The sequence below is a fragment of the Haliotis cracherodii genome, unplaced genomic scaffold, assembly GCF_022045235.1.
Source record: "Haliotis cracherodii isolate W230 unplaced genomic scaffold, xgHalCrac1.p SCAF_7, whole genome shotgun sequence".
Classification (NCBI taxonomy): Eukaryota; Metazoa; Mollusca; class Gastropoda; order Lepetellida; family Haliotidae; genus Haliotis; species Haliotis cracherodii.
In genome coordinates, this window is record NW_027266330.1 from 46,761,279 (window position 1) to 46,786,471 (window position 25,193).

General features: G+C 42.6%; 2 protein-coding genes across 5 annotated transcripts in view; one reads left to right on the forward strand and one right to left on the reverse strand.

Moving 5' to 3' along the window:
- Positions 1–18,478, forward strand: part of LOC139448375 (D-beta-hydroxybutyrate dehydrogenase-like) — a 33,777-nt gene extending 15,299 nt beyond the window's left edge. For 2 of the 4 annotated variants that reach the window (XM_071229917.1, XM_071229919.1), the window contains exons 2-9: positions 4,442–4,592; positions 6,154–6,275; positions 7,228–7,350; positions 14,112–14,215; positions 15,095–15,167; positions 15,762–15,823; positions 16,615–16,665; positions 18,031–18,478. In XM_071229917.1, coding sequence (XP_071086018.1) covers positions 4,444–4,592; positions 6,154–6,275; positions 7,228–7,350; positions 14,112–14,215; positions 15,095–15,167; positions 15,762–15,823; positions 16,615–16,665; positions 18,031–18,123 — 777 coding nt within the window. In that variant the 5' untranslated portion in view covers positions 4,442–4,443 and the 3' untranslated portion in view covers positions 18,124–18,478. Of the gene's footprint in view, positions 1–1,621; positions 1,736–4,441; positions 4,593–6,153; positions 6,276–7,227; positions 7,351–14,111; positions 14,216–15,094; positions 15,168–15,761; positions 15,824–16,614; positions 16,666–18,030 lie in introns of those variants that run through there. The other 2 variants (XM_071229916.1, XM_071229918.1) reach the window with 2 other exon arrangements.
- Positions 8,361–13,652, reverse strand: LOC139447839 (nucleoside hydrolase-like). Its single transcript, XM_071229316.1, has 6 exons — positions 13,631–13,652; positions 12,476–12,663; positions 11,700–11,874; positions 11,431–11,547; positions 10,233–10,366; positions 8,361–8,903 (listed from the first exon to the last, which is right to left on the reverse strand). The coding sequence occupies exons 1-6, from the start codon at positions 13,650–13,652 to the stop codon at positions 8,571–8,573; spliced, it is 969 nt and encodes a 322-aa protein (XP_071085417.1). The 3' UTR covers positions 8,361–8,570.
- Positions 18,479–25,193: the final 6,715 nt, after the last annotated feature.

Here is a 25,193-nt window from a genome sequence, read left to right on the forward strand (position 1 = left end):
GTGAGTGAGTATGGTGTTACGCCGCTTTTAGCAATATTCCAGCAATATCACGGCGAGGGACACCAGAAATGGGCTTCACACATTGTACCCATTTCGGGAATCGAACTCGGGTCTTCGGCGTGACGAGCAAACGCTTTAACCACTAGGCTACCCGACCACCCCCCAACGATGTTGAAGGACGATAGGGGTAAGATGGATATTTCAACGTTGACGTTTTAGGATCAGTATTGCGAAATACCGCCACAATTTGTCAAACATTCATTTACTCGATGAGGCATACTGTAGCAATGGCGATTTGAGGGAGCCGGCCCAAAGCCTCTTGCAGGCCTGGCCAAGTTTATCCAACGTGGTCGGCGGCCTATGACGTTGACGCACACGTCTGATTATCATGCACCAGATGTTGAATTGCAGAAAAGTCTGGGCTCTCTAATGGCCATAGCATTCTATGGATGTTGCACTGCCGGAGGTGAGCATTGACAATTCGTGTACGATGAGCACGTTGTCATCCTGTAAGACGAAACGCTAAGCCACATCCCTTGCAAACGGGACAACAAAGGATGTCAGTATGTTGTCCCGTTAGTACTGTTCAGGGACCCTTCCTTGCACAGTATGGAGTGGGGCTCGTCCAGTCATAGCGATGCCGACCCACAGATCCACCGCCAAATTTGTCATGAGGTCTCAGGTTGACATTGGTTTGACGTACTTTCGACGTCGTCGCCAGCCTCGACCAATCCTTTCAAGGAAGTTTTGGTTTTGGTTTGGTTTGTTGTTTAACGCCGCACTTAGCAATATTCCAGCTATATGGCGGCGGTCTGTAAATAATCGAGACTCATCTGAAAGCATGACACGTGACCAACGACGATTTCCAAAGTTCGACGTTGTGTACACAATTGACGTATGTTGGCAATATGACGATTTGCCGTCGAGCTTGGGGATGGGTTGGATGTAGACCATTTCTAATCGTCTGACCCGTACTTCTGCAGTCTGATGAAAATTTGCTGCATTTTGATTCGCCGTTTGAGCTCGATTTCGCTGAGCCTGGTTTCAGATCCACCGATCATGTAACCCTTGTCGTTGACCTTGGACGCCCTGAAGAAGGTCGATGGTGAACATTTTGCGTTTTTTGGTAATTGTCGAACAGTTTCATAGTCTGCTAATCACAGACTGTGAAACATTGAACGTAGTGGCCACTGCACGCTGACCTCTGCCAGTTTCCAGCATGCCAACAGTCACTAGACACTCCGCGCGTTGCAGACGCCGCATCGCTACTCAGACAATGAATGAAATCAAGTAAATCACAACTGCGTGATGGGCAGAATCAATAAGATATATAGAAATAATGGTCCACAACGATTAATCGACCTTCCTTGAAAGTTCAAAATCAGGAGTGACAACACACTACGCACGTGTGTGGCACTACTGCGTGAGGCAGTGCAAGCTATGGCATGTGTCTTGGTGTTAAGTTTTAAGGTGAAATGTCCCACGCATTCATTTTAGCTAGACAAAAGCTTAACAGGTTTTCGACGATCAAATAATTAATTTGGCCTGACCTCTCCGAATATCTTGAAAACCGACCCGGGCACTGTTGACAAACCAGAAAGGCAGCTCGGGCTCCAGCGCATCGGCAGGAACACGATGTTGAGTTAAAGTGTGTTTCGGATATGTGTGTCAATGTGTAATCCGCTCATCAGCGTAACTTACATGTGTAAAGCTGCACTTACCGAAGTACCTGCTGGTAAGTGGGAGAGAGGGGGGAGACGTATGTAGGACGCGACTAAGTGATTGATAACGCGGCGAGGAATGCTCTTGTGATATAACTACACAGTTAGCATCGTAAATCATTGTTATGTTTGTTTGTTTGTTTGTTTATTTGTTTGTTGTTTAACGCCGCACTCGGCAATATTCCAGCTATATGACAGCAGTCTGTAAATAATCAAGTCTGGACCAGACAATCCAGTGATTGACATCATGATCATAGATCCACGCAATTGGGATACGATGCCATGCATCAAACTAAGTAAGCGAACCTGTCCACCCTGTCCATTTCCCTCATGGGTCCAGTGTGCGAAGCCCATTTCTGACGTCCACCGCCGTGATACTGCAGGAATATTGCTAAAAGCGGTGTAAAACCATACCCACTCACTGCTGTGAAATTATCACCATATAAATCTCAGTCTTTCACACTTAAGTATATAATACATTTTAACATCATTATTGAAACAAATTGTTAATGCTGTGGTTTTACATAGCAAGAACACAGGTTCCCAGCGACCATGCTTGGAGAACGTGGCGACTAAATGGATCCGCGGTCGATGCAAAGCCAAACGGCAATGCACTGTCAACCATAAGAGAAAACGAACTCGTATTCAAAAATGTGTTTAAATATATACCAAGGCTTAGAACTCCATGTGATTAAGCCATAACTCACTCACTATATGCGTGAACTTACAAGTTCATGGCGTGAACATGGTGATTTGGCGTATGGACATGCACTTGTTTTGCGCGCTACTAAATGCAAAGACAAAATGTCTCGAAAGGATACTCACTGTTACAACATGATATGGTATAATTTGGAAATTTAGATTCCAGCTGAATATTATTCCTTTCAAAGTTGAAGCTTGAGTTTGAGTCCACAAGAACAAATGTTTGAGCTCACCTTTTCTGAAACGCGTAGATCGATGCTCATAATGTCAGTCACTGGATTGTCTGGTCCCGACTCGATTATTCACATACAGCCGTCACAACTGGAATAATTTGATGAGTGTTGCAGTAAACAACAAACAAACACTTGTTGACAGTGTGTATTCGATAGTGAAATATGGAAATGTTTTGCATGTAACTCCCGTATTGCCTTAGTTTCTTAACCAAAATGAACATACACGTGACTTGGTGCCACACCCGTGAAGATCCAGGTCAGAATAGGTCTTCAGCAGCCCTGCTTGTAAGAGTCGACTAACGGGATCTGGTGGTCAGGCTCGCTTACTTACTTGATGCATGGCATCATATCCCTATTGAGTAGAACGATGCTCATGATATCAATCACTGAATTGTCTGGTCCCGACTCCATTATTTACAGACCGCCGTCATATAGTTGGAATATTGCTGAGTGCGGCGTTAAACAACAACATAAAAAAAAAGCAAACAAAACACATAGTATGCTATCAACAAGTACCACTTTGCGGCAACTATATTTGAAACCAGGTCAAACTTAAGTGTGTTAATCTTATGTCGTGACTATGTATATATACGGTACCAATGTCACGTCACTACGTGCGTTTGACTATTTAAATTTGAGTGACCTGAGTCAACCGAGGTTATCAAATTTCTGGCAACCAGCGTGGACTAGATTCAAGCTGAGTTTTTGACCAAGCATAACTTAGGGCAATTTTCATTTAAATGTTTGTTTTGTTTTTATTTTGAGAATCAATCTATGAAACTAACTAACTTTTACGATGACGTCACCAGTAAGCTGCTGACCAGAGTGCCGCACCCCGGGGTTCAGTGGGTTGGGGCAACTTCGGTCAACTGAGGATGACGTCAATCAGTTAAGATGAACTGACACTGGTCAACTAAGGTTAACTGGGGTTATATTTGACACTGGTCAACGCGGGTGTTCCTTGGTCACGAACGTAAGCAACGATTAACCCAGCAACAGGACGGCGGGAGAGAGAGCAGATATGTACCCATGTTTGAACTTTTTTCGGAGAAACGAACAAACTATTTAACCACAAGGCCTGGTTGGGGACGGTTGTTTGTTGTCAAAGGTTGTCCTATCGTGAAAACGACGTGCAGGAATCTTGAAATTGAAAGGGTTAGTCAAGTTGTATCAGTTTTGTTCATATCGTTGCTGCAGACATGTACTCACGAAAAATGAATCGCCTTCAAATCCAGCTTTGGGCTTACTCGTTCTAAAAAGTTAAACAATGCTCTCCAAACGTCATAAACGGACCCGTTTTCCAACATTTTAAACAAACCACGTCACTGTCATGAGCAGCTGTTTGAAATTCCAAAGAGACGACTGGTAAAATTGTTAGACAATATGTATTTTCTGAATCTGATACACTTCGAATACTCGGTTACTTGAGGCCGCAGTACTTTAGCGGGAATATTGTTGCAATGTAAAACAACATTCAGTCATTGTTACAAGCATGGGGTACTTGGTACCAGTGCTCCCCGGAATACCAGATTCAGAGCTGGCTTGATAAAAGACACATACATGAAAATGGTATCAAGAGTTAGAATTGGTCTTCAAGCAACCCATTCGACTAACGGATTTGGGTGGTCAGGCCCACTGACTCGGTTAATGCATGTTATCGTGTCCCAAATGCGTAGATCGATGTTCTAATGTCAATCACAGGATTGTCAGGTTCAGGCATTATTATGAACAGACCGGCTTCATTTAGCCTCAATGTTCAAACAAACGAAACTTTCTCTTTTTCAGACATGGACGGAAAGGTTGCCTTGGTGACGGGATCAACAACGGGCATTGGTCTAGGAATAGCCAATCATCTTGCAGAGAAAGGCTGTTCGATCATTTTGACTGGTTTAGGCAGCCAAGAGCTCATCAATTCTATTCTTGAGGATTTCAAAAAGTGAGAATGTTGTTCACATCACTATATCATGGCTATGTATGTACAATTATGAGTCTTAAACTCAAAAACTAGTGGGCGATAGTATGAAGTAAAACATGGGAAACAAGGTCAGATAGGTCATCGTTGTAATCTTTTCAAAAACATCTTTGACGTAACCTGGTCAGGACATGCCCTCAATGTTCCTGAGGTAAGTGATGATATGTGGGAATACTCTTTGTAACCAAGGCATCAGCAGCGAATCTTGCAAACCCAAGCTCCTTCCCAGCGCGTGACACCTTCTTTACACTCTCGGTAACATCGCTGCCACCAGTGTGTGGGCGCGGCCATTCCAAGAATCTTGAAATTTGTCCTCTAACCCCAAATGTAGTAACGTTCATACTATCTTTGGGAATGCCATGATATTTCATTTTACAAAGGTTTTCGACTGACCATGTTTTCCAGATGAATTTACTTTGTTGTTTTAATAATCAGATTGGTTCGAGATTGCAGACTAACGGAAAATCAACCAACTTCTCCCTTACATTCTTACTATATCAATAACACGATAGTTTTAATGAAACAGAAATTCAAATTGACAAACGAAGAAAGTAATTTAGCAGCGATAAGTGTATTCGGCGTCAAGACAGTCGTCACTTGTTTGTAAACATAACGGTCATTCGGTTGCGAGTTCAACTCCAAGCATGGTTGTGGCCACATATTCACAGTAGGGAGTTTTCGCAGTATAGAGAGCTCCGCGAACGGGCTATCGTTGTGGGGAGCTTGTTGCAAACCTTGTGAAGGGAGCTAACCCTGCTTGTCTAATCAAAAGTGTAATTGGACCGGAGTGCCGATAAGGAATAGGGGCCGACCATTTGATTTTCTGGGGCTGGTATTTTGTATCGAGATTCGATTTTTTCAGGTACAGCTACAAAACAAGATAATTATTTTTAAGACTATGAGTCATTCGTCACCCCTCGCCTCTTTCCGTAACCCGCAAGAAGACTCGTCCCCTCTATCGAAGAATGTTATGTGCGAAAATACGACAAACCAATCAGAATGCGCGTATGATTTCAAGTCTCGTCAAAGAATCCCTCGGAAATAATTTTTGATTTTACATGTGTCTTGCATCTATAAATATACCCAAGACACAGTTAAATGTGTTCAATCATACTGTATAATTCCGCATGTCCCGATGTGCTTTAAATTGCATCTGAAATATATATAATATATGAGGAAATACATGTGAACCATTACGCAACGAGTTGACAATTGTTTTTGGCATGCCCGTTTGCGCTAAGACGGAACCCGGTCGCACAAATGGCCACGAGAGGGGCACGAGTCGCTACTCGGATTGTCCCGCACCCGAGTTGGTCACGAATAGACTATGAGTCTGAATTGTTTGGTAAAAAAATTGTGACAGGCAATTTTCCAACAGTATGAAGTAAAAAAAATTTCCAAATTGTATCGGGGACAATTTTCTTTTCGATAAAATACTCCCACTAGCTGACACGCCGTGATATGAGTAAAATACTGTTCAAAGCGGCGTTAAGCCCAACTCACTCACTCACTCTGCGTGTTCCAGATACAAAGGCCGAGTTGATTATGTTCCCGCTGACCTCATCGACCCTGTATCTATAGCAACATTCTGTGACAAGGTTTGCGATATACACCCCGACGGAGTTGATATCCTCGTCAACAACGCAGGTGAGCTAACGATGATACTAAAACTGCAGGTGAAATAACGATCAGGATAAAACATGACATCAAAACAGTGCAGGTGAGCTAACGATTATAATGATATCACGTGACATTTGAACAACGCAGTGGAGATAACAATCGCAATGATATCAGACAGCATTAGAATCGTTTTGGCTCGATCTCTTGTTGAAATCAGATCTGATTAATATTGTGAACGTTTGTTGTTTGATGGCACACTCAGAAATATTTAACGGTATATTATCCAGTTTGGGCCAGATAAACCAGTATTGCTGTCACGCCCATATTGGACACAATGATACACCTGATCCAGTTAGTCGCCTCAACAAGCATAGGTTGCTGGGCTGGTTGGTTGGTCTGTTGTTTTACGCCACACTCAGCATTATTCCAGCTATATGACGGCGGTCTGTAAATAATCGAGTCTTGATCAGACAATCCAGTGATTAATATCATGAGCATCGATCCACGCAATTGGGATCGATGACATGTATCAACCAAGTCAGCGAGCCTGAACACCCTATCCCGTTTGTCGCCTCTTACGACAAGAATAGTCACCTTTTACGGCCAGCATGGGTTGCTGAAGACCTATTCTACCCCGGATCTTCACGGGGACGATCCTAACGGGGATTATTGTGTGGGAAAGACGAATTGTCTTTTTGTTACTTCCAGGTCAGAATGTCTCAGTAATACTACATTGCTAAAAGCGGCGTAAAACCATACTCTCTCACTTCCCGCTCCTATTGGACAAAGCACCGGAAGGACCTGGGGTAAACTCCCACACTGCTTGTCGGTGTGGGAGTTGCTCATTATATCAACCAGTGGTTTGTCTAGCGCAGAATCAAATACTTATAGACCACCTTGATGCAGTGTCAACAGCTTTCACTCACTCATTCGCAATATCTTCGTATTAGTTCACGTCATCACCGTGGCTGTGCTACAGGTATTCAGTACGTCAGAGCTGTAGAAGACTACCCCTTGGAGAAGTGGAACGAGATGATCGCAATCACCATGACGGCGCCCTTCCTCCTCACTAAACACTTCCTCTCGCGGATGAAACAGAAAGGTGAGTGACGTCTCATGGTGTTAACATCACAAACTGTTCCTGAAAGGATTCGATCCCGGAACTTCAGCGTGACGAGCGAACGCTTCCTTTTCTTAGGGGCGGTTGGGTAGCCTAGTTGTTAAAGCGTTCACTCGTCACGCCGAAGACAGGTTGGATTCCCGACATAGGTACAATGTGTGAAGCCCATTTTCTGGTGTCCCCCGCCGTGATATGGCCGGAATATTTTAAAAAGCGTCGTAAAACCAAACTAACTCACTCACTCCTTTTTTCCTTGCTAGAAAGTCACAACAAGTTTGAACAACAAATTCGCTCTGGTTTTACATACACAAAAACAATAACTGTTGTTTGTCTACAAAAATAGTTTCAAAGGCCAAAAGTGTACGTCTTGTAGCAGTGGCCGAAAAATAATCCATCTCAAACAAACCCTCAAAGTTGCCTCTTAGGAGAATAATAAATTGATATTTGAAACACTATGGTTGAGTAAGAACCGGCGAACGGTTAGCCAAAAGGCTGCACAGAGTTGCGTCATTTCCCATGTCACGATCGTGATACACCTCTTATACACCACACCCGTGCTCCTGGTGCACACGAGGCTGTCGGGTAGCCTAATGGTTAAAGCGTTCGTTCGATTCCCGACATGGGTACAATGTATGAAGCCCATTTCTGGTGCCCACCGCCGTGATATTGCTGGAATATTGCTAAAAACGGCGTAAAACCAAACTCACTCACTCACACTTCCATGGCAAGGTTCACATGTCTGTTTCCGCCCATAGCATGACACGCCGTGTTATCACAACGTAAAGCGACGTAAGGATCCGACCATTTGGTATTTGGAGATACTCCACCAAAATATATGTCAACCAAACAGTTTGGTACAGCTTGCCCTCTCTGAAGCCAGAGAACAAAAGTCTAACAAATATTGAACTTTTAATGTAACCGGGTATTTCAAATCTGAAACATATTACTACTAATCTAATCGCAAAGAGTAATAAACAATTTGGTCTTTTTGTTTGTTGTTTAACGTCCCAATATTCCAACTATATGACGGCGGCCTGTAAAAATTAATTCTGGACCAGACAACCCAGTGACTGGCTTGGGCAGCGTCACCCACCGTTGGTGTACGATGACTCGCGATCAACCAAGTCACTGAACCTGACCACCCTATCCATTTCGTCGCTTCGTATGACCACAGTGGTTCCTGAGAGACACAGTCCCCAGTTTCACCCATTCAGAGCCTCTTCAAACATCCGTGCCACGGACTCGGTACATATTTTCGTTATGACGGTAACATTTGGAGTTTCGTCAGAATGTGACCTCCAATCGACAGCCATCTGCCCTCGCGTTACAGTGCCGCAAAGTTCTATCGTCGCATAAACCTTCTGCTTTTCCAAGATGGCCGCTTCGTTAATACAGGCTGCCATGGCGTTCAGATCGCACAGCCGGATGCCCTTCCGGATATTCCGGAAGTCGCGTTTCACCACCCAGAAACTAGTTACCTTCTCCACAAACCGGCTTTTTGGAGTCTCAACCTTCATCCATCTGTCATACGTGGCCTGCAGAAGAAATGTTGTCTTTACGAATGGTGGCTCGACCTCTAAATTATTGACATGGGCGCAATGATTTCGTTAATATGAACAATTCGGCAAGTTATTGAGGTGAGGTGAAATGTGTGTGTGTGTGTGTGTGCGTGCGTGCGTGCGTGCGTGCGTGCGTGCGTGCGTGCGTACGTTCGCGCGCGCGCACTAGTCCGGACTAATGCCGATTTTATTGTGCTAGCAAATTCAGATACCATGCTGCAGTTTAAGACGAATACCCCTACCAGACACAGTATATCGACCAGTCCTAATGCCAAGCGCCAGGCAGGATTACAACAAGTACCATTTCTAACGTCTTTTGACTGAGTTGATTAATAAAATAATTTAAGTTCAATACGGTCCCAATCCATCAATGTTTCTTCAAGCTGTTATCCCTAAATAGGAACCAGACAATACGGTCATGGACGAAAAGTCAAAACGCCATGAATTAATATGTTTGTACATATTGTACTATTGCCTTAGATTAAATATGGAAAACAAGCGGCATCCTCTGGGTCATGTGACCTTGATAACGCTTACCGATTGAAGAGGGGATGTCAAAATATAACATGTAGTAATATACAGGGAATATTTTGTTGAAACGTTCACCCCGAAAAACAGTCCAAGGTTGCAAGACTTGCTTGTGACCATTGACCCATTCTATGATCTGGATGGTTATCGAGGCCAAATACTTTTTAATGGCATACGTTTGATGGCGTGACGGGTCACTCAAAGGGCCTAGGTTTTTGTTGGAAATGAGTGAACACTTAGTTTTAGACAGTAAAATGGCGTGCTATCATGGGTTTCCAGCCTGTCTACCAAATATGCTTTGGAAACAATGCACACAAACACATATCAACATTTGATTCTGTGTTGAATTTGTATGCGCGCTTTGTCAGATGTACTGACAGTACAGCTTGTTTCCCTATGTTTTTCATTGTTCTCATATTCGTTTCCATCAGTATGTATACTCAGCCACTGTTTTCTTTTCTCTGAAATGAGGAGTGAGTGAGTTTGGTTTAACGCCGCTATTAACAGTATTCCAGTTATATCACGGCGTGTCAGCTTAATGTGGGAGAAAAGCCCGAAGTGATGCAGGTCTCAGACGTTTACCACTTCGGTGAAACCCACGAGCACGGGTATGGTGCTGACAAACCTAGAAACATATTCGGGGCAAACCGGGATTCGAACCCACGATCATAGGTTTCTGCACAGCGAATCGCGGCGCCTCCCCACCCATACGAACATCAAATTATCAGTCCTTCAGCATGCACTGCTGTGAACTGCTTCATGACCCAATGTACGCACCCAGGGAAGGTCCGCGTCCATGCAGGTCTCCCAGGGGACAACAGTGACGTCACGGAGGCCGTGCAGGCTGATGAAGGCCGCTTCCGGGTCAGAGTGGAAGTTGAACTCTCCGCTCATCGTGACGTTTCCTATACCTAGGGAAAGGTCATTGCACATATTTGTACTCTACGCTCATCGTGACGTTTCCTATATCTAGGGAAAGGTCATTGCACATATTTGTACTCTCCGCTCATTGTGATGTTTCCTATACCTAGGGAAAGGTCATTGTACATATTTGTACTCTACGCTCATCGTGACGTTCCCTATATCTAGGGAAAGGTCATTGTACATATTTGTACTCTACGCTCATTGTGACGTTTACTTTCCGACGATATTATCAGTGGATCATGTTTGGGAAGGGAGATCATTCTACTAATGACAATCTTACGCTGTCTCCGTTGCTTTCGTATTCGTTGTTTTCGTGTTGGCGACAGTCACGCTGCGCGTTGTAGTCAAAGTATTAATTTGCATCTAATCCAAAAAGTAAACAGTGTCCTTAAGCAATTTGAATTTGTTTTATTTTCATCTTTCCATTTGTAACTTGCAGAAAATTAAACACGGTTTTGTCGTTAAATTAAAAACTCGTGAAAATTAGTATTCCCAAAGTGCCCACTATATTTGTCTTAATAGTGAGTGAGTGAGTGAGTGAGTGAGTTGGTTTTAACGCCACTTTTAACAGTATTCCAGTTATATCACGTGTCAGCTTAATGTGGGAGGAAAGCCCGAAGTGATGCAGGTCTCAGACGTTTACAACTTCAGTGAAACCCACGAGCGCGTGTATGGTGCTGACAAAACCTAGAAACATAATTGGGGCGAACCAGGATTCAAACCCACCATCATAGGTTTCTGGCGTGCCCAAGGGACGCAACTCTGCACAGCGAATCGCGGCGCCTTAGACGACTGGGCCACCCGTGTTCCCTTAATAGAGATGGCTGCATGTGAGCCCATGTATGTGAGAAAGTCAGTGGTTGAAAACCAGTTGGTTTAGTGCTGATCACTTTTCTCCCGTCGTATAGGGTAATCGAAACCCGTGGGCCCACATTTGCAGGTCCCAAAGAATGGCTAACTTTGGGATGGCTAACTTAGTTCGTGGGTATATTTGGTAATTGGTACCGTTATAGTTATTTTGGTTTATTACGGGTTGTTTGGTTTTTATTACCTTTATAGTTACCCCCCATGACGAACACATCTTTAACCTTCTTGCCGAACTCCGGGTCCATCTTCAGCGCCATTGCTATGTTTGTAAGTGGTCCAAGAGGAACGAGAGTAATCTCCCCTGTTTATGAATATAGTAAATAGTGATTATTTTTTTACGTGACGACTTAAAACTAAAGCACAATGAAAATATGTTCATGTTACAATAACATATGTAGTGAGAGGGAGAATTATAGTTGGTATCAACCTTGCGTAAGATTCATGAACTTGTACCTGGAAACTTGTTAACCAGTCGTATAAGCGCATTTACGGCGTGTTCTGATTGGACGAGACTTGTATCGATCTCTTCATCCCAATCACAATCTCCCAATCCGTCGTTACCATGGAAACAAACTGGCTCGCGATTGTGAGATAAAATCGGGGATTCTGCTCCCCTGAAGACCGGAACCTGAATAGAAGTGAGATAATTGAAGTTTACGCCGCAGTAGTATTATTTCGCCCTTTAGTTATGGCAGGTCACGCACAGAATGAGGTTCATTGACTCATAAAAGGCATGAACCCAGGTCTTCAGCATTTTTTTGCTAATCGAGTCTGGACCAGACATACCACTGATTGAGATCATGAATAAATGGGATACGATGACATGCATAAACCAAGTCAGCACACCTGACAACCCAATTGCCTCTTACGACATGCATGGATTGCTGAAGACTTATTTTAATCCGGATCTTCGCGGGCCAAGAAAACGTCTAGGGTAGCCCACTGCCCCAATAGTAACGTCGCTTATGGCATTTTCTGGTAATGTAATGGCGAGGCGTATCAAGAATAGTATATATATATATTGTCTACTTCAAAGGGTTGCATAAATACCCATTATGTAATCGCAATAAATTGTGTTCGACAAAAGAGAATGCCTAACTCAAAAGAAGGCCATTATGTGTGTTTTGTTTTCGAAGTGAGACACTAAACGTACGTATTTTGAAAATACTTATAGATATACGCCAGCAAACATCCTTTTAAATACTTTTGTATTGGTCAAAATTACTTACATTAAGTCGATCACACACTTTGAGTACTCGAAATGTATTACGAAGGACCTTGTCTATGTGAATGTTCCCGCTGACACACGTGACCCCCAGCACTTCCACATCCGGGTGACTCATTGCCAGGATAATAGCAGCTGCGTCATCGATCCCAGTGTCAACGTCCAAAATTACTTTTCTTCCCATAGCTGAAACTGTCAATAACATGGAATGAGATTTTATGAAATTTACAGTTTTATTTTACTTTCCGTCGAGTATGCATATGTTATGAACACCAATCAGCGCCAAACCTCAGTCCCCTGTTGAATAGAAATGGATTCTACCGTTGCACGCGGAACGCCTACAGTTTTCAACGCAGCGTTTCCACGATTTGTCTAAAGTGTGTCAAGATGTAGGTCACAGGTCACGAATAGTTTGTCAATAAAATGGGCCAGAGTAAATGGGACAATGGGAGTTCACCGGGATCTACATTTTCCGTATTTTGCTTCAATTGACTAACAAGGGACGTCGTTGCAATATACAAATATGAGTACTTGCCTGTATATGAACTTTGAATTCTTCTTTGAGAAATTCACTTGCCTGAGATACAGTTTATCAGAAGTCCCTGTCGCAAGAAAGTGTTCTTTTGGCGCATGCGCAGTCTGTGCACCGGTGCGGGAAGGTCGAAGGTTGTTTCCGTTGCGTGTCAGTGAAGCATTTAAAAGGGAGGAGGACAGTTTGTTATCAACCACAGATTTATGAAGGAAGGAAGAACAGACGAATATTTAGCCTGTATATTGCAAATATAGTTAATGATATTTAGGTCCTCTTCCCCCTTTTTATGTTCTTAATGTACATAAGGTCATCTGTATCACAGATGCTTGTTACGCATAGATTAGCAGCTTCAAGTTGCATGTCACCACCAGCTTGAGTACTATACGAAAGAAAAACAACTTCCACTCATCACAAGCCAATACAGTTAACTACGTAACGAGATACAGATGGAAAACACAGGGAGCTGGCGCCTTCAGGTGCTCAAAATATCGATCATTAATTTGAATAAGTTTCGATTCCGAGCCAAACTCCCTGCTCAAAGCATGTACCGCTAAGTTATCGAATTTCATTTTTATTGAATCGTGTATACAAAAAAACATGCGTTAAAACACGCCGACTCGGACGCACATATCAGCCCGCCGATCGCCATATTTTCCGCGACACATAAGCCTTATGGTATTATGACTTTCATATACCTCTCAATCGAGCCACACACACACACACACACACACACACACACACACACACACACACACACACAAACTCACACACACACTCACACACACACATCCATATATCCTCCCACAAACACCTATGACACGCACATCCATATATCCACACACACACACACACATCCATCTCTCTCTCTCTCACACACACACATCCATATATCCTCCCACAAACACCTATGTATACTCAGACACGCACATCCATATATCCACACACACACACACACACATCCATATATCAACACACACACACACACACACACACACACCAATAAATCCAATCACAGAGTTGTCCACTCCACAAACCATCTATCCAGTCACCATACTGGCTGACGTTTATCTCTCGGCATCCCCGTGACGACGTATGACGTGTGTTACAGGCTGGGGTCGCATCATCAACATGTCGTCACAGATGGCGGTGATCAGTACCCAGGGCAAAGCTCCCTACTCCGCAGCCAAAGCCGGCCTTGTCGGCTTCACCAAGGTCAGTAGTCCACATATAAACCCCCAAATCAAGGTCAGGGTCAACAGACACCATCCCAATGTCAAGGCCGAACGGTAAATTTGTTCCAAGACGTGTTGAGATATATTTGTTGCGATGGCCTGTACTCGTGCAAGTATTCACGTCGTTTAGATCCGTTTCAGATTTTTTAACCTGAAAAAAGTTCAAGTGTAATACAATCCCCTGTGTTGCAGAAGCTTACACGCTCGTATGATATAATATTGCAGTTCTAAAAGGGCGCGACCCCTCCCCCCCCCCCCCCCCCCCCCCCCAATATATAAATAAATAAATAAAAAAATTATCAGGGCAAACGGGGACCCTCAACAGCGACTGGACCACCCGTGTCCCTTTGCTGAAAGAAAGCTAATGCATTATGCCAGATAAGAGTAAATATAATTCTTTCTGGCAGTCGATATACGCTGATTACTTCTTTTTAGAAATTTCTTAAATGAATGGATCAATCGCACATATATAAGTAGGGGCGTTTAGAATTAAGATTGTTTTTGTAAATGATTTCCTGAAATTAGATAATTAACCAAACCTGATTTTATCCTTTTTTCCAATGGAACTCAACCGTGAAGATTCGGTGTAGAATTGGTCTTCAGCAACCCATGCTTGCCGTAAAAGGCGACTATGCTTGTCGTAAGAGGCGACTAACGGGATCGGGTGGTCAGACTCGTGGACTTGGTTGATGCATGTCATCGATCCCAATTGCGTGGATCGATGCTCATGATGTCAATCACTGGATTGTCTGGTCATGACTTGCTTATTTACAGACTGCCGTCATATAGCTGAAATACTGCTGAGTGCGGCGTTAAACAACAAATAAACAAACACATGGAACTTACTCATTCTTTACAGGGCGTGGCGCTTGAGGCGGCTGAATACGGCGTGACGTGCAACGCCATATGCCCTGGGTTCGTTGACGCTCCAAGTACGTCCTAAATAACGGGATATCGGAAAATATGTTAAAGAATGCTATATTGTCATTTCTGTTCTTGAAGTTTCAGTTGACCCGGTAAGATTAATGTTATACATATTGCATTGTATGAGAGGCGACTGAAATAGTGATCGGATGAGTGACATGGCGTCATAGTGATCCTACTATCAATCACTGGTTTGTTTGTCACCATCCCCCGATGGGAACCGTGAGAGAATATATTCACAACACCCCATTGTTAGAAGTTGAGGGGTCTGAATTCAGTTTGATGGCCAGGCCGTGATTTGGCTAATTGTGTGTCATCGATGACGTAGATCGTTGCTCATGTTTTCAGCCTCTGGTTTTCTTCATCCAGGCTCGAACATTTAGAGATCGACATGATACAGCTGGAATAGTACTGAACCATTCATACACATTAAGCCGTGATGTCGCTGTGATTGTGCTGAATTTAAAACTTATTCATCGAGCTGATCCATAGCTTGTTGTTGGAAAACCTTCGTTTGATGATTTCATGTTCTGCGTTTGTCCCATGTGGCTCACACGTATGACGTATCTTATGACGTATCTCATGACGTATCTCATTTCCAGTGGCTATTCGGCAGATGGATGATTTGTCCAGAGAAAAGGGGATCAGTTTCCAGGCTGCGAGGGTGAAAACGTTTTCTTGAATATATACATCGAGCTTAACATTAAAGCACTAATATATGTTGTTATCCAGGGAATAAATTCATCATTTGATCACGTGATCTAACATATATATCCTAATTATTTTACAGCGGAGAACACGCTTTCTAGGATTGTGTGCTTTACAAATGGTTCATGAATCTTTACATTAATTTTGTATTTCTGTTGGTACCTAGATTGGGAAATATAAGTGAGTGAGTATGGTTTTACCACGCTTTGAGCAATGTTCCAACAATAACACGACAGGGGACACCAGAAATTGGCTTCACACATTGTACTCATGTGGGGAATCGAACCCGGGCCTTCGACGTGACGAGCCAACGCTTTAATCACTAGGCTATCCCACCACCAATGAGACATATAACGTTAGTGACATGAAAATCCAAGATAGCCGCCAAATTTCAAGATGGCCGCCTAATGTCACAATGTTTTCAACGTGTATTACCATGTTGGGCCTGCTTCTATCTCGTATATAATGAAGAACTAGTGAGAGTGCATATGTTTCCGATCACCTCCGCAGTGTAGTGGATAGAGCGTCAGCCCGGAGAGCGGAAGGTCGGTGGTTCGATCCCCTGGCAGCTTCATACAGAAAGACGTTAAAAGATGGCACTGAAAAGGAGGAATCAAATTATATCTTTACATCATTTTCGGATTACACTGCATTTTATTAAACACCCCAGGAATATCAAGTAGACGGCACTATAACTCTTGTGATTCTCATTCCACAATGTTTGACGACAGACCGTTTTCTTTGTAGGAACATTTCACCAACGCGCACCCAACTAAGAAAGCTGTTACTGTGGCCGAGGTATGCAACACTTTTATTACAAGTCCCGTCGAACGGGACTGCTTTTGAGATTTGTTTCCGATGGGTTTTTTCTAATGCCTACGCAAAGATTATTGACTTCAGAGACTATTCTTCCACGGGCTTCTTAGAAATGGCCCTGTAGTATTCGTTGGGCAAAAGTAATGAAAAGGTTCAAGGTCAAGGTCTCGAAAAAATGTTTCTGGTTACAATTTCTCAAAACATATTCATGCATGTATTATTGATTGATGCATGTACCTCCTCCAGGATTGGCTATATTTTTTGAAGGTTTTGGTTACGATGCGTCAAAGGTCAAGGTCAAAGTTCAGGTGTTTGTTATACTTGCTTATATCATTGTCAGCATGGAAAGCCCAATTAGTATTGACATTAGAGGATATCCTACAACAGGCTTATTTCATGTACTCAGAGAAGTATTTTGACACATGTGATGTGAAGGTCAAATATCAGGGTTACCAGATAGAAAAGCCTGTAAAATGTTTGCGGTTACACGTTCTCAATGTATTTATCAATGAACCTAGTATATATCCTCTTTAAGGTATGGGCCGTTCTATGGAAAGGTTTTGGTCAATAAGTCAGCGATGGAGGGCAGCAACCTTTTCAAAACATGGTTGTATTATGGTCAGTTGTATCTACAAGCTTGAAACGTTATGTTTTGATGTATGTTTCCATATCCCATGACATGAAATATTGGTCACTTGTCTATCAAAGGTCAAGGACATCTTTGAGGTTATTGTGAAACATGGTTGTGTCATTCATTGTAGTTACTGTTGCAATTTTACTTTTCAATTCTGAGTCTTTGATAATTGTTGGATCTAAAGAAGTTGTTTAGATTAAGGTCAAGGTCATTGAGATAATGTGTAGTATCTGGCATGTTCAGACTTGTTCTGTGGACCTGGAGGTGAAGGGGCTGCTTCTGTATTGGCAAGTGTCTGCAAACGCCTCCAGTTTTTTTTACAGATTCAACCGACAGATTCTACAATTGGAAAATAGAACATAAATATAAAACTGCGCCTCGGTTTGACATTTAAAAACTCATCATGCGCATTTCGTTCAAAAGTAAATTTTACCCAGTTAAATCTACAAGTCAATTAGCTATACATTGAAAACTCTGTATACCCGTATATCTTTCTCCTAATAAAACGTATGCCTGCCAAGCCAATGTTTGTGTGACCAAAAAATCAATTATTGTCGTCCCATATATATTGCATTGTGTATATTTTGCAGCTAGAAAGCATTTGGGGCTGATGTTAGGTCTTCCTGTAAACCTAATGTGCCATCAGCCTTGCAACGGTAGCCATGACCTTGACCTGACCCAGAACTGACTGGACAAGCGCATGTCTGTTTCAGGTATGCGGCCTTGTGGATTTCCTGTGCACATCGTCAGCAGACAACATGACAGCATCCGCCATCTTAATGGACGGCGGGAACGTTGCTCACTAGCACAATGTCTCGCGAGACAAGAAAAGTACAACTAGTCCAATAAAGTTAACAGATTCAATTGACAAATAACCTTAATTCACGTATCACTTTCTCGTGATTTAGGGTCACAAGTGACCCAGTCGTTTAAGGGATTGGTTATTCGATCACAGTCTCATCCAGATAATCCGAGGAAAAAGTCATTTTGTCTGAGATTATACACACCAGAAATGTCCTCTAGGTGACTTCAGACAAAATGCATTGTGGAATCCAAATAATAATGGTTGCCGCTTTCAAAGAAACGATGTACGTCTGGATGCATTCAGTTTCATCAATGATACGAGCGACACAAAGGACGAGGTATGAAATGGACTCTTTCTGATAGTGGCAAATGTGATTTGTTTCTTCAATAAATTTCTGAATATTTGATTCACATAAAATGAAAGATCTTGTCATTATTTGATTCATATCAACATTGAGTACATGGATATGCGAAAATGCACACAAGATAGTGGAGATGAGAAACAACGAAGGAAGTTAGTGATCAAGATAAAATGTTCTAAAATGATAGCTTTGGTGATAAAAAAAGGCCATGTGTTGGGCGCATTTGCTGACAAATGTGATTTTCCATACATGCTTTCAACTGGTTTCAGACTATTTGCATAATTGCAAATTTTCGGGAAATATAATTGACAGGGAAAACGGGAAGACTTATCATACAGTGAAAACACTTCATAAACTTCCAAGCAGGTTGCTGTCAGTAAGCAAACATCATGGTCTGTTTATGCAGCGAATAGTGTTGAAATGTTTTCTATTTCCTTCTATATATTTCATCAGCTGAAACTAGAATCGGGCGATATTTAATGCGTTTGTGGTGTTAGGGGCTGAATAAAACTTTCCAGCTGGTTAAAAAACCACGTCATGGATGGTGGACATTGAAGTCGTGTGATGCAGTATCGCATTTCCTCGCAGAAACCCCCAGAGGGTGTAGCGTGACGTCATAGATGGTGGACATTGAAGTCGTGTGATGCAGTATCGCATTATCTCGCAGAAACCCCCAGAGGGTGTAGCGTGACGTCAGAGATGGTGGACATTGAAGTCGTGTGATGCAGTATCGCATTTCCTCGCAGAAACCCCCAGAGGGTGTAGCGTGACGTCAGAGATGGTGGACATTGAAGTCGTGTGATGCAGTATCGCATTTCCTCGCAGAAACCCCCAGAGGGTGTAGCGTGACGTCATAGATGGTAGACATTGAAGTCGTGTGATGCAGTATCGCATTACCTCGCAGAAACCCCCAGAGGGTGTAGCGTGACGTCACATCTGGGACTACAACTACTTCTATTAAGCGCTTTGTGGTTATTTTGAAGCTTTATTTGTGGTTATTCCAAACGCCCAGACAGGCGATATTTATAAATTGTTTTACAGCAACCCAAAATTTAACAACTGTGGACTAAAATTTATATTGTTGATATGTTCCTGACGATTTTTTTTAAAGTGGAGAAATTAACAATGGGACCACAAGGCTCTGATATTAAATGCGACAAAACCTGTTCTATAGTCATAATATCAAAATGTGATTCAATAATACTACATCAAGTAAATAAAGCGACAAAGCTCTTTCCATATCCAATAGACACTACGATTCCGACTATATCATGAGCATGTGTTTGTGAGTCGCTATCAAATAGTGATGATACCAGGTGTTCGCAAGAAGGTGAGCGTATCCTTCCCCTCCGGGGGCACCCGTCACAAACACATGCAAAGGCAAGTCAATTGTTCACCTGTAAAAACACTGGAACATATGGTACAAGTCAAAATTTTGGAATTGCATCATATTTTCACTGATGCGTCAAATTTGTCTACCATGTCTACATGTCTACCATAAAACTTTTTTAAAACTTTACTGAGGCCTTGAATGTTGTAACCTTGATAAAAAAAACCTTCTTAGCAAGAGTCGTATGACTTTCTGTGAAATCTTGGTCGAAAAAGCATGCTCGTTTGAAATGTAAACTCCAAAAGCTGGAGCTGCAGGAATATTGCTCGACACAGGGAAAGTTGATAATTGGAAAGCTGAAGTCATCCCTCTTGTCAGACAGTCTTGTGGAGAGTGTTTTGTCACTCTGAATCTTTATGCATAGATCTAAATATGAAACAGACGAGGCGGTCTCACTGGTCTCCTTTATTTCTGATTTTATTTCTATTTCTGTTTGTTATTGAACATTGTCAGGTCATCGATATACCTGAAGTATAAGTTACCTTGTTTTGACTTTGCCAATTCAAGAAGAAATTCCGACTCATATGCATAAAGAAACAGATCCGCAAGAAGGGGGGCACAATTGGTGCCCATGGGGATGCCCCTTCTTGACTAAATGTCTGACCCCCAAGTTTTATGTAGATGTTATCAATGAGGAAGTCCAGCATTTCAAATATTTCTTTCTCAGTTAACTTCAGATGGCACTTGCGTTAAAGGCATGTGTTTACAAATCACTATCAAACAAGGTGGTAGCGAAGAGGTAACCTTGCCCTAAACAAATGCAAGGAAAAGTCAAGTGTCGTCTTTCCGGGGCAAGAATGTCCACTAGCCTACATCAAAGCCTAGCTTCCATCCTTGCCATTACCAGCTTACTTCTCTTGGCTCGATCGTGGCGCCATCTCGTGTAGTGTCTCCTGTGATGAAAAAGCGATGTCAAATCAGATCGCTGTTGTAGTTTATTCAAAACATAACATAGGCCATAGGTGAAGTACAGAGTGAGCAAGTATATTATAATGAAGACCTACTAACATAAGCATATTATATTTGTGGAATGTAGAGACGTCGCAATCCTAGATATTTATGACAAATGAATAAGTAGGTATATTCGTCATCTGTATATGGAAGCTTACAGACATTACATGTTCTCTCTAGCTTCACCAATATGCCTGCCAGTTTCTATTCGTAGTTTATTAGCACCCGATCTAAGGCGAGGTGAAATGGGGTTTAACGTCGCGTCCAAGATTATTGCACTTATATAGCGACGTGCATGCACGTGTGTGTGTTTGTGTGGCTGCTTGTACTAGTCCGGACTGATGCCGATTTATAATGCTAGCTCACTGAGATACCATGCCGCAGTTTAACATAAATACCCCACTCAGACACAGAAAACTGACTCCGAGCAGACCAGTCCTTGTTTTAGCCCCTTTATGCCGAGCGCCAGACAGGGTAACAACAAGTACCATCTTTTAACGTATTTTGGTATGACGCGGCCGGGGATCGAACCCCGGACCTTCCGCTCTCCGGGTGGACGCGAACCCATTGTAAACTGAGCAAGAGCACGTCTATGTTTCACATAGTTCACTATGAGTGATCAACAACAATATAATCAGCAGATGAAAGAAGAAATAGCTGTGCAAGCTCAGGATGAAGCTGAATTCCTGGTACGCCACGTGCTCCGATTTCATAAGCTGGTCGTAAACCCAATGGACGATCAAAACATGTTGAAAAATTATCATTAAATTTGCCACGTGCTTTAATACTTGTACAGAGAGCTTTGACTGAATTTAAAATGTTACTACTTACTCCTCTTAGCCATAAAATGCAGCAAAGACCGTCTCCGTGGTCCAGCGGTAGAGCGTCCGCCCGGAGAGCGGAAGGTCCTGGGTTCGATCCCCGGCCGCGTCATACCAAAAGACGTGAATAGGATGGTACTTGTTGTAAGGGGTTAAAAAAATTACCGTTCGGCTCGGAGTCAGTTTTCTGTGTCTCAGTGGAGTATTCATGTTAAACTGCGGCATAGTATCTCAGTGGGCTTGCACCATAATCGGCATCAGTCCGGACTAGCATACACGTCGCTATATAACTGCAATAATCTTGGACGCGACGTTAAACCCCATTTCACCTCATTTCACCTAAAATGCATTACAGTTTTGCACTATTTACGAAGTCAAAGGCTTTTGAAAGGTCTATGAGACATGCATTCAATTTACCTCTTTATGTAATAATAATAGCAATAGTAGACTGTAAGATAAAGGATCTAGTTTTGTAATTGCTGCATAAATCTCATCTCTTGTAATAGGAGAATCAAGTGTACTTGGGATGTCTTTGTCTATCTTGTCCTCGATATCATGATCAATAGAATGAAATCCATCATTACATGTTGTGGTATATGCATATACATGTATATTTGAAGTGTGTATACCACAAGTCCATGGCCATGTTTGGAATAGAATTGTTAGATGAAGAAAACCTCACATTCTGCTCCAGAACAATTTGGAGTTCGAGGTTTGAAAATATTTTATTTTTTACATATTCGTAGTAATTTCTTTTTTTAGTTTGTATAGTACAACTGTACTTGTTTCTGGCATGCAAATACTTGATTCATCATTCAAATGACAGAAACATCCCAACAATATCTTCGCCCGGAGAGCGTTAAAAGATGGTACATGTTGTTACCCTGCCTAGCGCTCGGCACTAAGGAGCTGATCGGCTCGGAATTAGTATACTGTGTCTGAGTGGGATAGTCATGTTAAATCATGGAATCGCAGTTGGCTAACACTATAAAATCGACATTCGTCAGGACTAGTACAAGCAGCCACACGCCCACGTGCATGCACGTCGCTATATTATATCTTGGACGCAACGTTCAACCCCATTTCACCTCCCCTCAGTCTGAGACCTGCAATACTTCGGGCTTTCCTCCCACAGTAAGCTGACACACCGTGATATAACTGGAATAATGTTAAAAGCGGCGTTGAACCCAACTCACTCACTCACTTCTCCTCACCCATACCAAAAAGAAGATTGTAAATTTTGTTTTCATACAAATTGTCGGTTGTGTATATCATACGCTGTGCAAATGAGAAATTGCATTTGTAAGAGATGTTGCTGCATTATTAACCCCAGAAAGAACTTTGTCTCAAAAGCTATGAAGCAATCCAGATATATCAGGTGAAAGAAGATTGTCCCTGAATTCACGGACCTTGTCCCTGTCCTACTTACATCTCAAGCTATTACCTCTCGCCAGGTGCATCCTGAGCTTCGTGACTGACATGTACATCAATCAAACAGGTAAAAGATCAGACTCTGACCTCGTAATGATATCGAACTCATGACACAACCTGAACAAGGAGTTTGAAGCCATCATGTAATCAGTGACGCTTATACCCACTGCTCAAACAAATGTCCAGTCACACACACCTGCATCTGAATCGCAACATCTTTTCATGATATTGAGACTATGTGTTAGTCGTCATGTCACGGTTATCATGTATATAGGAACAATTGTCGGAACCAACGTGACTTGGAATATCATTTAAAATGTAATCTCACTCTATACGTGATCATCTGGGTTAGAATAGGTCTTCAGCAACCCGTGCTGGTCGTAAGAGGCGACAATGCTTGCCGAAAGAGGCGACTATGCTTGTCGTAAGAGGTGACTAACGGGATCGGGTGGTCAGGCACGCATCATTGAGGCCGATGCTCAATCAGGGGACTGCCTGGTCCATAAACGATTATTCACAGACCGACGTCCTATAGCTGGAATATTGCTGAGTGCGGCGTTAAACAAGAAACAAACTGAACCGGTTCTTGAAGTGTGATCATGCCAGGTCTCAATGAGTCCTACAATGTGATGATTTGCTCGAATTGATAAAAAACAACAGTATCGCACAACTTAGAACACAGTCCATTGATATTCACAATAGGACACTGATACGAGACTCTGCCTGGGAGGGGCCACGCCCCTATCTGTTATTATTCTCACCATCCTTCTTATTACGGTGAGTTCGTGGTCGAAAGGTATGTTGGTATCGCTCTGTCTATCTGGCTGGCTAGCAGACGATTCTTCAACATTGACGATAAGCTTGCAGTTCTTATAGTAACCGAATGTTATTTTCACTTTTCAGTTTCTGTAACATTTCTGTATGTTTCTTTGTAAGGTCGTCAAAGATCCCATACTCAATGCTATCCAGTTTGTCTCAAGCTGACCACCCAGGGCTATTCATGGGACTGGGTGATCTTTAACCTGTACAGCTCAGGCGATCTGCCGCTACCATAGCGTCAGGTGTGAGGTGAGTCCTCTCCCCCGGCTGTGTCGTTGAGTATATCTAAGACAGACCTCTTACATAAAAGGGGTTCTTATTCGAATGCCTTTCACAAAGGCGACAAAACCTCTTTGGTGTCATGGGTCGTCGTGTTCGACAGAGACCACATCCACCAACCAAACGACAAGAACTGATCCAGGCCATTTAGGAAGAATGGCCATGTATTCCACGTGACGTCTTCAGACGACTGGCGCCGCAGAATTTTTGCGTGTCTTGCAGCAGGGAGTGGTCATACACGCTTTTAATGTGACGTGTCATTGAACTTGAGCGATTTTTAGATGTGTTTGCCCTTTGTCCATTACGTTAAAAGCTTTTGAAACCTGCAACATTACGAGGATGTACGAGGATGACGAAGAACATTAAAACTTGTGCTGCGAATTTCTTTGTTCTTTAGGCATTACACTCTGCGGTCAGGTTTTATTTTGATGCCATACCGTCCTTCTCCAATATCAAACTCAACCTATTGGGGACCAATCGATATTCTTCAGACTTTAGAATAATATAAGCTGTAGCAGGATCACCAGGGGTTCATGGGGTTTTATGCGTCCCGAGCCACGAGCCGGAGGCTGTACACCGAGTGATCATCCTGCTACAACGAATATATCTTACCGACATGTTCTAATCTGACATTGTAAAAATTATTCAAACAAATTTTAAAAAATGATAGAAAACAGCTGCTCTATGGCATGTGACTTCTAATGACTCGTAAAAAGCATGCGGCTGTTTGCATGGAAGCGGGGTATAGGGGATTTATTCTGCCTCTCAGAAATCCACGTGCCGCCTGATTTGCTCGTGGCGGGGTATAAGACATCTATTCAACCGCTGAGAAATTCATTCACCTCCAATGCGGGTTACACAGTTTTTTATAAAGACTACGTTGACCAGTCAGATATCATCATTCTGATATGGAGGTATGGTAAAAGAAATTGTCAGCCACAAAAATAAATTGTTGCATGAGGCTCCTTTTCACAACACATACACGCACACACACTATATGACGGGGGCCTGTAAATAAT

Bases quoted from the DNA above. Each gene is read 5' to 3' on its own strand.
- LOC139447839 (XM_071229316.1), bottom strand. From the start codon at position 13,652: ATGGCGATCGGCGGGCTGATAT. The intron at 11,548-11,699 runs GTACAAGTTCAT...ATTCATAAACAG, and splicing joins ACTGGTTAACAAGTTTCCAG to GGGAGATTACTCTCGTTCCT. The intron at 10,367-11,430 runs GTAATAAAAACC...ACCTTTCCCTAG, and splicing joins CATGGGGGGTAACTATAAAG to GTATAGGAAACGTCACGATG.